This window comes from Propithecus coquereli, unplaced genomic scaffold (assembly GCF_000956105.1).
Source record: "Propithecus coquereli isolate 6110/MARCELLA unplaced genomic scaffold, Pcoq_1.0 Scaffold48, whole genome shotgun sequence".
NCBI classification, from domain to species: domain Eukaryota; kingdom Metazoa; phylum Chordata; class Mammalia; order Primates; family Indriidae; genus Propithecus; species Propithecus coquereli.
Window position 1 is genome coordinate 491,515 of NW_012150618.1, and position 13,384 is coordinate 504,898.

At 42.6% G+C, this 13,384-nt stretch overlaps 1 protein-coding gene across 1 annotated transcript in view; it reads right to left on the bottom strand.

The window, feature by feature from the left end:
- MTHFD1L (methylenetetrahydrofolate dehydrogenase (NADP+ dependent) 1-like) overlaps positions 1–13,384 on the bottom strand; it is a 213,743-nt gene that overhangs the window by 147,951 nt on the left and 52,408 nt on the right. Inside the window, exons 12-16 of the mRNA XM_012655557.1 lie at positions 9,244–9,380; positions 7,737–7,783; positions 3,982–4,089; positions 2,595–2,669; positions 1,086–1,188 (exon numbers count right to left, since the gene is read on the bottom strand). Of these exons, the coding sequence (XP_012511011.1) occupies positions 1,086–1,188; positions 2,595–2,669; positions 3,982–4,089; positions 7,737–7,783; positions 9,244–9,380 (470 nt within the window). The remainder of the gene's footprint in view (positions 1–1,085; positions 1,189–2,594; positions 2,670–3,981; positions 4,090–7,736; positions 7,784–9,243; positions 9,381–13,384) is intronic.

The following is a 13,384-nucleotide window of genomic DNA, read 5'->3' on the forward strand; positions in this document are numbered from 1 at the left end:
AAATTTAAAAATTAGCTGGGCATCGTGGCAGACGTATAGTCCTAGCTGTTTGAGGGGCTAACGTGGGAGGATCTTGTGAGCCCAGGAGTTGAAGGCTGCAAGGAGCTATGATCACACCACTGCACTCCAGCCTGGGCGACACCGTGAGATCCCATCAAAAAAAAAAAAAAAAAATATTACAAAAAATCAGGCATCTGATAAAAATGTTCTAAAAGTGGGTAGAAATGGGGAAAATGGGGGCACAGTCTGAGAAGGACAATCCCAGAAGGCTCAAGAACATAAGCCATCAAGTATTTCTGCAGCCCCATGGGGTTCAGAAAGTGCTACTGCCTCATTCCTGTGAAGCAGGTCTGATCATCTCCATCTCCATCTCCAAGAGACCAAGGCCCACAGCATGCACGTGAATCGCTTAGGGCCCTGCAGTGAGTCAGGGGCAAGGGGGGGACACACTCAGGGCTCCTGGTCCCTGCATTTAGTGCTTCCTTGCACAGTCCCACCCTGTCGTGACTGACCAGATGCAGAGGGCAGTGGGGGAGAAGAAAGGGGGCGTCACAGCCAAGAGGTAAGCAGGGGGAGCTCACGGGGAGTCCGTCCGTGCTGCATCTGAAGAGGTAGAGGGATGCCTGGGAAACAGCTGGAAGCACATACCAGACTCAAAGAAAAAACTCAGCACTGAAAACGCCAATGAGAGAGCTGCCTAGAGCTCACGGTAAGGGCATGAAAGGAAGAAAATAGGAATGGTGGGTGGAGAAGGCAGCAGGATAAAGAAGGGAAGATACTGGCTTTAAATGTTTTGCAGAGACAAGAAGCCAAGGAAGAGAGAGACAGAAGAGAAAATTAAGAAGTTTCCCTCGGAAATGTGGAAGAGGTGCGAGTGGATGGCACTGGGCCCAGATGGAGCAGTTGGTCTGAACAGGAGGCCAGGACAGGGGGGAGGATGGCGAAATGGTCGTACCCGAAAGAAAGGGTGTATTATGGAGCACAGGCCGGGAGGACAACGGGAAGAGATCGAACCGAGCGTTTATGAAAGTAGCCTAAGAGCTTCAGCTGGAAGACAGCCTCCCAGCCTGGCGGTCAGCACCCACCTCGCTGCCAGGTGATGGTGGACGGGTCGATGTCGAGACGGGCAAACCTGCTCATTTCCTCCTCGGTCAGGGTGCTCGGATCAGTCTTATTTATTCCCAGTTTCTAATGATTAAAGAAAAAAAACGTGGTAAGCTTGAGAAGGAATGGAAAGCAAAAGGTAACCAAAATTATCCCTCCTCTTTTATGTTCTCCATGATCAGTAAATCCTTTTGAAAACGAAACTGAACTTTGTAGGTTAGTTCAAATCAGATTGATAAATGCTGACCAAATATCTTCTACAAGTGGAAGACACTGAACATTTGTAATAGCCTTAAAATGACAGATGTGAAAACGTAGCACAGTTGACAGCAGACAATGAAGACTGCTGCCGGCTGCCTTGGCTGGAGGCCCTCGGGGCGGCTCTACGCGGCCACCATGTCCTGTGCTCAGAGGGACATAAACTGCTGTCCTTATGATTGATGCTCTGGTTCATTAGTTCTTCTTTTCAGATACAAATACCAATAATTCAAGTAAAGTGTATGTTTATGCTCCAAAACAAGTTATTTCTAATTCACTGAGGAGAAAAAACAACATTAAAACTTTGAATGTATCTGTTTCTGTGAAGAAAGCATCCTAAAAAAGTGGTTTTTAATGATGAAGTTTAAGAAAAGAATCCGGGATACAGAAGCTGTACATGTTCTAGCTGCTGGGGGTAGAATTTCTCACTATTCTCAACACACCAAACTTGGTTTAGTAAGGAGCAAGTGGGTAAATTTTAAAACCATCTAATGTCAACTAGTGGTTGTAAATTATAGCATTAAGGATTATTTAGTATCTGAAAAAGAGCAAGTGGAAAGCAATTTGCATAGAAGGCCAGAAGCAGCAAAACTCCTCAGAAATAAGATAACAGGGGTAAGAATTAAGAAGGCTTTCATAAATAGACTTATAGTATCTTGCTACAACAAACACTGAGATAGATATATTTTCAAAGGCTAGTTTATCATTTATTTCTCTTTAGAAAGAGAAGGACTCACAAAAATTCTAATTTGTTATTTTTTTTTTTAAGAGATGGGGTCTTGCTATGTTGCCCAGGCTGGAGAGCAGTGGCTATTCACAGGTTTGATCAGTGCACTGTAGCCTCGAACTCCTGGTCTCAAGCGATCCTCCTACCTCAGCCTCCCAAGTAGTTGGGACTACAGGCATGTGCCACTGTGCTCGGCTAATTCGGTAGCTAACTAGGGAACTTGTACATTAGCAAAGTAGGTCCCTCGTTTCACAGATAATGTAAGTGAAACCTAAAAACTTTAATTAATGTGTCCACCTGGTTCTTTGGTGCAGGGTCCAGTTTTCAGGTTTTTAACACTATACTCTCTCTGCTATATTGATTTGTCTCTTTAGATTTTAATACCCAAAAGAATATCTAAAAACCGAAACCAAATCAAGTTCAAAATTTCTGGCTTTGACAATCTTTCCGATGTGTTTCTAGGACTTTTTTTTTTTTTTTAAAGAACTGCTAACTGGAAACTTACTTTCAGTCGAGCAAGCTGAATTTCCGAAAATTCTCTGACACCATTCACTAGAGGAACCAGCCGATTATACAGAGCCTAAAAACACAAAACAAAAACAAAACCTCAGAAAAGTTTAGGGGCCAACTATGAATTTGGATAATTCACAGGATATGACAAAGTTCATTACATTTATAACTAAACTATTTAGATAACAGACCCTATTAAAATTTGTAGGCTAATATAAATAATGTAGACCTAAATTCTTTCATTTTAATAAAACTGACTGGACCTGAAATAATGCACATTGCAAAGAGTTTGCATAAATATATTTCTTGATCTATAGCCTTACAACTATCAAATTAATATTTATGTGGAGTCTGCTCCAAAGACTCACTAAGAATTACTTTAATTGAAGAAAGTCAGGACCCTGTTGTGAAACATGCCAGAAAGTACGCTTTTATCCATGTCCTGTGTCTACTGAGGAATTAGCACCCATTCCCCATTGGGAGTCTGATTTACCTCTTAGACTACAAACACATGAAGCCCAACAAGGGTCTCTGACCTTTATAACAGCACACCTAGGATAGCTATGTGTAACATTACTCTTCAAAAGACCTCTGTCCAATCGCCTTTGTGTAGACCAGAGATCGGATCTATAGCAAGAAGGAAGAGAACTGGTCTACCCATTACCTTTAAAACTAAAGACTTGTCTCAAAGGATATTAGGCATAAAAAATACAACATAATATAATTCTTCTAACAACTTGGCAGTGGTCATAGACCTATTTGAGAATCTGACCAAAGTATGGACCCTCCTCAGGAAATACGGACATACATAAAATTCACCAAGTTCTGGACGTTGGTACTTTGAGACGGGAGTCTGCCAACCTCCTCAATTGCCAGCAAATTAATGAACTCCTCTTTCCTTCTCCTCAAACTACTTGTCCTCGTCTTCTGATGTGGCCTCAGGGACAAGTGCTGGACTTTTGGTAATATGGGCTCTGAAGAAATGGGCTGGCTTTCAAGGGTGGCAGCTGAGGGGTTTGTCTCATCTGTATCTGTTCCCGCCACACTCACTCACAACTCTGGAGCCCCCAGTCCCTTCTCTTCCCACTTCTCCCCCACCCCGTGTTTGTGGGGATGCAGAGATATATGATTGTGTGAAAGGAACATTACCTGTCAGCAAATGAGTGGGCAGTTTGGAGCAGTCCTTAATGGTAGGGTTGGAGGAGTGAATTAAAAAGGAAAAGAAAACTGAGAAACCAGCATTCAGAAAAAAGAAAAAAGAAAAAAACACTTGCCGAGTTCTGAATAAAATTTCAGAATTTAGAGACTTCATTAGTCTCGTCATTAACTCCTCAAGAATCCAGGAATCCTGGATAAGATGCCCAGCTAGGAATCCTTCTCACCTTATCTGTCTGAGTGTTCTCATGCAGAATCCTTGTGTCGATAGCAGCAGCCAGCAAGTTGTTGGCAGCAGTGATGGCATGGATGTCCCCAGTCAAGTGAAGGTTGAACTGTAAATGAGGCGAGACATCTTTCTATGTGTTTCTAATAGCCATGGCAGAATTCGGAGACTGGCTGAATAAATAAAGTAATAAGCTAACTACCTATCCTTATAATGAGCTGAGTCCACAGGACAGCCTAAATCAGAAAACCAATGTCAAGGTCTTCCATTTGACAATAAAGAACTCTTAAGCAGTCTCTCTGATTGCAAATTCTCCCATTCCCGGGTAAAGGGCAAAATATTCCAGTGGACTTAATGACGGGTTTCCTTATTTTCACTCTTAATGCATACTTACAGTTTATAGAGGCTGTAGTAGATGTACCAAAATTTTGAGCCTCCTATGCCTGCATATTTAAGTTGCTTCCAAATTTTTCACATTTGCAAAGAAGGCTACAATCATAAAGAATACGTGCAAATAGCTTTTTTCCTTTTCTAAGAAAAATAATTGCTAATGAGTAATATATTTTCAGGAGTGTGGTTATTGGGTTAAAGGATCTTGATAATATCACCAAATTGTTTTTTGAAAGGGATGAAGTTATACCACCTGCAATTTGGAAACAAAGTAATCTCTGATTAAAAAAATAATTTAATAGTTGAAAAGGTGGTATTCTAAGTTACATTTCTTTAATTTCTAGGAATATTAAACATTTTTATTTTCTTGTTAAAATTTTATTTTATAACTTATAAAAATATGTTCACTGGAGAAAATTTGAAAAATTAAAAAAAAAATTATATATGTCACGTATATCTTATAAAATATATTTATAATTTTAAATATTGGGATCATAACACCTACACTAGTTTATATTTTAGCTTTTATACTAAATGTTAATATTTACTAGCATTTTTACAACATTAGTCTCAAAATATAGTTAACATAATATCCTATTATGAGACATTTAAGTTCTCCTCCAACTTTCTAATGTTGTAAACTATGTCAAGAAGGTATATAGTTTTAAAATTAAAGCTTTGCACACATATCCGATTTTGCCTTAGGATAAACTAAAAATGAATTTATTTGGGCCAGTGACTATAAAGGTTTTTAAGGCACTTGATACATATTTCTAACTCTCCTCCAGAAGGGTTTAATCAACATACGCTTCCCAGCAGTGCATGGGAGTGTACTTCGATCGCTCATTGCCAAAATCCGGTATCATTACTATTTTCAAAAATCCAATTCTGTCAATTTGACAAGTAAAATGGTAACCGATAGTGGGTTTAATGAAGATTTATTTATTAGTGAAGATGAACATTCACTGGTGTGTTAATATTTCCTTTCCGATGTTTCTACTGAACCCTTTGGCCATTTCACAATTGGGATGTAAGTTTTTCCTTCCAGCTGTCTCCTTGAGATCCACTTGCAACGTTTCACAGGCCCCAAACAGCACTCTCCGGACCACAACCCTCCACCACACCCGCCCCACACAGTTCAAACCTCCCACTCCTCTCTCCTCTGCTTCTCCGTTTCAAGAAATGACTCTACTGAGTTGCTCAAGCCAGCAGCCTGGGTGTCATCCCTGAATCCCCCCCCGCTTTCTCCCTGTCTATATCTAATCCTGCAAACGTCAGCAAACAGATTTAAATCGCCATCCTCTTGTCCAACCTCACTGCCACCAACCTGGGCCAAGCTGCTGCCCTCTTTCCCCTGGGAAAGTCCAGTCCTTACTAGACTCCTCGTGTCCCCTTGGGGCCCCCTCAGTGCCTTCTTCGCACAGAAGCCAGAGTGAATTTTATAAAGCCCATTTGCATCATGTAACTAACCTATCAAGATCCCTTCCACAGCTGGCCATGGCACCCTAAATAAAATCCAGCCTCTTGGCTACAAACTGCAATCACCTGAGAGAACCAGAGCCTGCCACCCCTCTACCTCCCCTCCCTCCCATCCACCAGGCCACAGGGCTCCAGCCACCACAGGGTCCTCCAGCCCTTTCCTGCCCCAGGACTTTCCCACCAGCAATTCCCACTGCCTGGAATTCCAAACCCTTGGAGCCTCAGTATTTGCATCTCAGTATTTTCACAGTCAGTTCCTCGGTCCACCTGGACTTTGTTCTAACATGTTCCTGTATGACCATTTATTAAGTTTCCTCCAGCATGCATTGTCTGTGCAGGGCACTTGGTGAACAGCCACTAAGTGTCAGGCACGGTGCTCAGAGCTGGGGACACAGAGATGAAGCAGATATAGAAGGTGCTCAACTTCAAGGACCAAGTGCTCAAGTATGTTCAGGCCACTCAACTACCATAAGGTAGTTTCTCTTCCAGCTACACAGCTGACTCCCTAACACAGTGGGACACCAGCGTCCTTTCAGTATTTGTCGGCTAAATCCTAAGCTGTTCCTCTGGGCACGTTCCTCGTCCTCCATCCCTGGTTTGGCCTCCTGGGCTCCTGGCTGGCCATGGCGCCCATCCCCACCCAGAGGTGAGGCTTTGGGCTCCTCTTCTCAGCCATGCCTTGGCTGTTTTCCCACCCCCATACCCAATACTTGACGTTTACCCAAATTTTCTCTTTGGCTTCCCTGACACTCAGGCCTCCTTGAGTAAACACTTCTCCTATTCCTTCAACGAAGTCAAAAAATATTTCCTCATGAGTACCTACTATGTGCCGGGCACTCTGCTAAGTGCTTGGGACCTGAAAACTCCAAAAGGCCTGCAGCTCATCACAGCTGACTGAACCAGACAGCCGTAAACACACAGAGTAGAGGGGGATTTGTGGGGTGAAGCAGAACCTGGGGACTAGCATCTGAGCTGGGTAGAGAGGGCAGCAAAAGAAGGGAAGAACATTCCAGGCAAGGGAAAAGTCCTGGAACCAAAAGAAAACGGAAAAGGAGTCTGCAAAGAGCTTGATATAGAGGAGAGAGGGATGCAGGTGGGACTCTGCGGACAATGAAGCCAGAGCAGCCACCCACAAGGACCTCTGTGCCCTGCTGGAGAGGGACAGGTGACTACCAAAGTTACAAAACAGGAAAGGAACCTGCTCAGACTTGAGCTTAGCAAGACGGTGCAGGGCCTGGACTGCGAGGCTGATGCAGAGACTAGAACTGATGCGCACTGGTCACTGGGTAGACACAGGGGACAAGGGCAAGGCCACGCGGAACATCGATGGAGTTCTGGGAGCAGTAAGAATTAACACCATCATTTGTTTTTGCCCATTTTCTCCTGGAACTATTTTGTTCTGGAGTCTTAATTGACAGAAGTGAAGCATCTAAGTCTTCCTGAACTTAGCCGTATAGCAGGCGATCGATGGAGATGCAGGTCCACAGTCTTGTACCCCAAACCCTCAGCACCAGATGGATTTTGGGATTCAGAAATTTTTGGAAATTAGGAAGGTAGTGTGAGGTACCTATAGTTTATTCATAAAACACCCCCCCTCCCAAGTAGGGGCTAGGTCAGCATTCACTAATCAAAAATTAATTTTTCTCCAGCAATATATATGAATATTCACATCAAGCAGCACAAAGAAAATACATACACAGCTCGTAACAGTCAATGTCAGGTTTTGTCACCACATAAGCTATGCAAACATTTTTGGTTTTCAGAGCCTCTCTAGGACTTTGGGATTGTGCGTGGAGGACGGTGGGCCTGTGCCCAGGGAGCAGCGGGGAGAAGGGTGTCAGAAGGGAAGCGCAGTGACGTCCGACACTCGTCTCTTCATGGTCTTACCTCCTCCATTGGAATCACCTGGGCATATCCGCCACCCGCAGCTCCCCCTGAACAACAGAACAAGCAGGATTTGAAATGAGTCACCAAGAACAGCAACCCCGGATGGATACAGCCCCCCAAACCCAACAGGGAGGCATCTACACCCAAGATGAAATAACAACAGACAGCGAGAAACATTAACTGCCCTAAGCAGAACAGAAGTTAAAAAAAAAAGTTCACATTGTGTCCAACTACATAATTTAAAGACTTCTGTTTCTTTGTGTAAAAATACAAAGGTAAGCACAATACAGGAAATGTCATTACTGTAATACATATCAAGATATGAGATTATTTTATTAATTTATTATTAGATTTATGTGACTATGCTTCATCTAAATCCTACGTGCCTTGAAGTATCAGAAAACTTTGTTAAAAACAGCCCACCTACTCCCATAATATGCAGAAATTAAAAAAAAACCCACCTGATAACCACCTCTGATTAACAAATTATCACCTTCAGTCAATTTATTTCAAATAATAGTCAATAAGATTTGTCATGCCGCTTATCCCTCAAAATGTTATAATATTAAAAAGACTTCTCTTTCCTAAAATAATAACGATACCATCCATGTTTGTATCATTTCAATGCACCCTGTTCTTTACATGCTGTCTCATTTGATCCTCACTCCAAGCCATGAGACCGGTAATACCAGCCGTTTTACATTTTTACAGATGCAGCTCAGAGAGGTTATGACCGGCTAACGGTCACAAAGCGGTAAGAAACGCAGCTGCGAATAAAACCTCGGCCTTCACGCTCCAAGTCTAGTGTTCAGTCCACTACATAATGTATGACACTCTGTGAGTTAGCGGAACTTAATGAGATAGGAGGTATTAATATTTGTAATAGTAATACAAATATAATACTGTTAAAAACCCAAAAGTGCCAAGAATAAACAGTAATTGCAGCAATAAATGCTGTTGTAAAGTGAGCTAAGGAATGAGTTCATGATAAATCAAGGAAGAAAGAGGAATGAAGGGGAAAGTGCCAGATATCGGCCCAACCACAGCCAAAGAGGCATTTTCATTAGAACTTGCTGTCCGCAGCCAGCTCGTCTCCTGAGAGCTGCTCAGGCCCCACACAGCCACCCTGACGAGCTGAGACCGGAGTGTCTCTGACTGTTCAGAGGAGAGACCTTTCCCGGGGCTGGGATGATAAGACACCAGCATGAATGGCAGCTTTACAAGACTGCTTGGCAAAGAGGCGCTGATGGAACAGAAGGCTCCGCTCGAGGCAGGAGTCCTGAGCAACGGAGCCAGGGGAACGGGCTTCCTGAGGGGCTCCACTGAAGCCCCCCGCAGTTCCCTCTGCTTGTCTTTCTCCCCAGGAGGACCAACGTGGGGGACTGCTCTGAACTGAGCGTGCGGCGATGAAACGATTTAACTCCTTATCTGTTGATGATTTTTTTTAAACGTTCCTCCCCAAATTTTGTTCTGAAAAATATACTATAATAGTTCTTAAATACAGTACCTTTCACTCCGAAAGTCGGTCCTTGGGAAGGCTGTCTCAGACAGGCAAAGGAGTTGACATTCAGGTGCGCAGTCAGAGCCTGCACAAGCCCAATCGTGACGGTGCTCTTCCCTTCTCCAAGAGGGGTGGGCGTGATTCTGATTTGGGGGGAAAAAAGTGAATTTAACAAAAATTTCCTAGGCAATCTATGCGAAAGCAGCCTAAGATACCAGAAGCAAATCAGATGTTGGTAGAGAACATACCATTCCAAAATCCACTCAATAAGTCCATTTTCTTGGACCACTGTGGTCCACCCATGCATCACCCAGGCTGGGCTTAAGCTAAAGTCAAGGCGCAGATACATCTTAACCAAGAGACCAAAAAAGGAAAGGTTATTGGGCAGTGGGGCTGATGTTAATAGCAGTATCAATCTAAAGAAATGCCATAGAACCATCCTTTAAAATGGTTTAAATAATTATGTGGATGTCATTTCTTGCTGGTGAGTAATTCGGTACTATTCTTCCCGAGCCATTTATTGGGGGCATGGTGTGGGCACGGGGCCTAGCTCAGTGGTCCTTGAGTGAGTGGGGCACGGCCACTTCCAGGCTTAGAAAGGACCCTGAAGGCCCACTGTTCATCTCCTTCCAGCTGTGCTCGCCCAGGGTTGTCCCTGCCCACAGCTTGTCCCTGCCAGGCGTGAACACAGACAGCGACAACGGGAGTCCATCACCCCCAGTGTGGCCCGCTCCTTTCCAGACAGCTTTTACAATTAGAAAGTTCTCTGTTCTAAAGAGGAGACATCTGCATTCCTGCAGCTTCCTATCTCTTGGAATCCCACACACAAAGCCTAATCCCTTTCCCTGTAACAGCCCTTCAAATATTTGAAAAGAGTAAGTCTGAAGCCCCTCCACATTCTACAGAGATAACTTCTGCCCTAGAGGAGCTTATTATGGACAACACCACCCTCCAGAACGGAATATTCACACGTTCATAACAACATCACAGTACTAAGTAACAGGAGGGGAGCCTATTACATTCCCAAGAAAGGCCTCATAAATTGTTCCTTAGCATACTATAACCATCATTAAAATTTTTTTCAAACTGTCATGCTGGCTTCCAATTTGGTCTTCTATGGATGATGTGGGCCAGGCTGTCCAGGACACTCAACCGCAACAAATCTGGTAAGAGTTTTCTGACCTACCAAACCCAGTGATGTGACCACAAAGAAGAAGTAACGCCTTTAGATGCATCACCACCCCCGCAATACAGTCATTTGGCAAATATTTATCAAGTACTTTGTGGCAGGCCCCAGGCTAGACCCTGGAGACACACTGATGATCAGGTCAGATTCCTTCTCTGTCCTCACACAGCTTCCAGCTGATAGGAGACATGCATACATCAGCAATCACAATAAATGTGATAAATACCAAGATGGGGACACTGGGCGATTAGACTGTGTTGTGAGTGCGTGGAAAAAGGATCTAAAGGATCTCACTAGGTTTGGAACATCCAGAAGGCTTTCTGTAGGAAGTAACATCTAAGCTGAGACCGGACAAATGAATAAATATTAGTCAGATAAAATTGAGGGTGGGCTGGGGGCAGTTAATAGGTAAGGAGCTATGCTTTATATTTATTGGGTTAATTATTTGTATCTCCATTTGACAGATGAGGAAACTGAGGCATAGAGAGTTTAAGTAACTTGCCCAAGGTCACACAACCAGTAAGTAGTAGAGCTGGGAATCAAACCCAGTCATCTGACTTCACTAGGCTATTTCTGTGGATGGAGACCATAACCATAATTAGCAATTTAAAGCACGGAGTGGTAAGATCACCCAGGGAGAGTGCACAGGATGAGAAAAGGGGTAAGTACATTTGCTTTTAAGGAATAGTCAGGAGAAGAGAGACCACAAGGAAACCAGGAGGGACGGTGTAAAGTAAGAGAACCCTGGAGAAGGAGGTGGGGCATCACAGGAAGTCTCAGAAGGAGGCCAAGGAAGAGGGTGTTTTCAGATGAAGGGAGTCAAATGCCACCGAGGCTGGAAGCAGGGTGAGGAATGACAGGCAGTCACTACATTTAGCACCAAGGAGGTCGCTGGTGACCACTGGGGACCTGGTGAGCCAGTCCAAACACTGCTGGGCAAAAGAAACCTCCAGCTCCTCAAGCCACACGGCACTGGCTTCTCAGTCACCTCTGCATCTGTCTAAATAGCAAATGTGTAGCGGAGTCAACGTGAAGACTCAAAGCTACACAAGGGTACTTATATTTTGAGTCAACTTTTTATTTTCTTAGATGCAATGGGAATAAAGGTACTTACAAGCTCACAATCTTAGAATGGCCTGTAAAGACACTGTGGTATCAAACGTAGTGTAAGTACCATACTGAGCATTTGGTGTTTGCAGAGGACTAAGTGGTTTACTTAAACTGCGTCCCATGAAGGATTACATTTTCATTCCCAGGATATGCTAGCATAGCTGCTGGAGACAGCCAAAAGCAGACACGCCCAGAGATGACCTCCTCAAACTTCAGCTCACCATCCAATTTTTAATTAGAAACACAGGACTGCTCCACTTTCTGCCAACTAATACAATTCAGTAAAATCAGAAAGTAGGAAGTATTTATTGGGAGCAATAAAAGGAGAGCTACAATAAAAAATTTATTTCACCTCATTCCTGCATTTGGTATCAAAATTTGGTTTGATTTTTTTTCCTTCGTATTCTTAGCTCAGATTCCAAATAGTCAAGTTGATTTAGAAAAGAACCAGCACTAAGTTAATCTAATTTCTTTTTCTATAAGAGCTTAGAGTTTATGGAGATCGGACTGTGATTTTTGTTGGTTACTTTCCTCAGCTTCTCAAAGCAGATTATGTGCTCCCTCCCTGACATCCCAGAGCATTTACTACATGATCATTATAGAACCTTCCAGACTGCATTATTATAAGCCTTCTGATGTGTCTGTCTCACCTACCAGGCCACAAGCTCACGGAGGTAAACAAAAGTGAGTAACAAAAACTCAAAAAATAAAAATAAAAAAAAGTGGGTAACAACACCCACTCGCCCTGCCTTCTTATCACCAGTTCAGGGCACAGACTAGCAGAAAATGACTGACGATGTAATGATGCTTTTTCTAAGATAAATATTATTAACTATCAACTACAGTAAAAATTTGTCAAAGTACTCTGAAACAATTTGGACACAATCTGAAAGAAGTTTATCATTTACTCAAAGGTCAAAAAGATTGCTTATCATGGATACCACTTGGCCACAAAAAAAAAAAACAAACAAAAAACAAAAACGGTGAACTAATACCTCTTGTATTATCCTGGATGGAATTGGAGACCATTCTTCTAAGTGAAGTATCCAAGAATGGAAAAACAAACACCACATGTACTCACCATTAAATTGGAACTAATCGATCAACACTATGTGCACATATGGAAATAACATTCATCTGAAATCAAGCAGGAGGGAAGGGGGAGGAAGGAATGGGTAAATTCCCACCTAACGGGTACAGTCCACACTATCTGGGGGATGGGCACACTTAATAACTTTGACTCAAATGGTACAAAAGCAATTTATGTAACCAAAACGTTTGTACCCCTGTAATATTCTGAAATTAAAAAAAAAAAATTTGCTTATACAGAGAGAAGTGGTAAGACTTTGAACCATTCTCAAAATCCAGAATCTTGTTGAACAGTATTGTTGCCATTAGCCATGAGCCTATCCATGAACTCCAACACTACACGCTCCAACAGCGTATGAACACAGCATTCACCCTAGGCATCTTGATGACTTGGAAGGTTTTTTTAAAGCCTTTTATTATTTAACAATAAACTCCACAGTCCCTTCTGTTGTGTTTCCCATTACATTCAACTGAAGGAATAGTTCAAAGGCCCTGTCGGGGTAGTGGTTTCCTCTAAATAACTTTGTTCTCTTCTGCAAGTAGTACAAATAAAAGAAAATCTCACAGATATGTAAATAGTTACTCAAGACAGAAAGGCAAAATCTTAGAAAAGTCAATAAAGAGTTTTTTTACATTGTACTAAAACAATGGGTTGAAACATAAAAAAAAAAAAGACTCCAATCAGGCATTTGGCACTCTGCAGAAAAAAAAGGTGAAGTGACATGAATGATTTTAATTTTTCTTTAGTGTGAAATTCAGTCT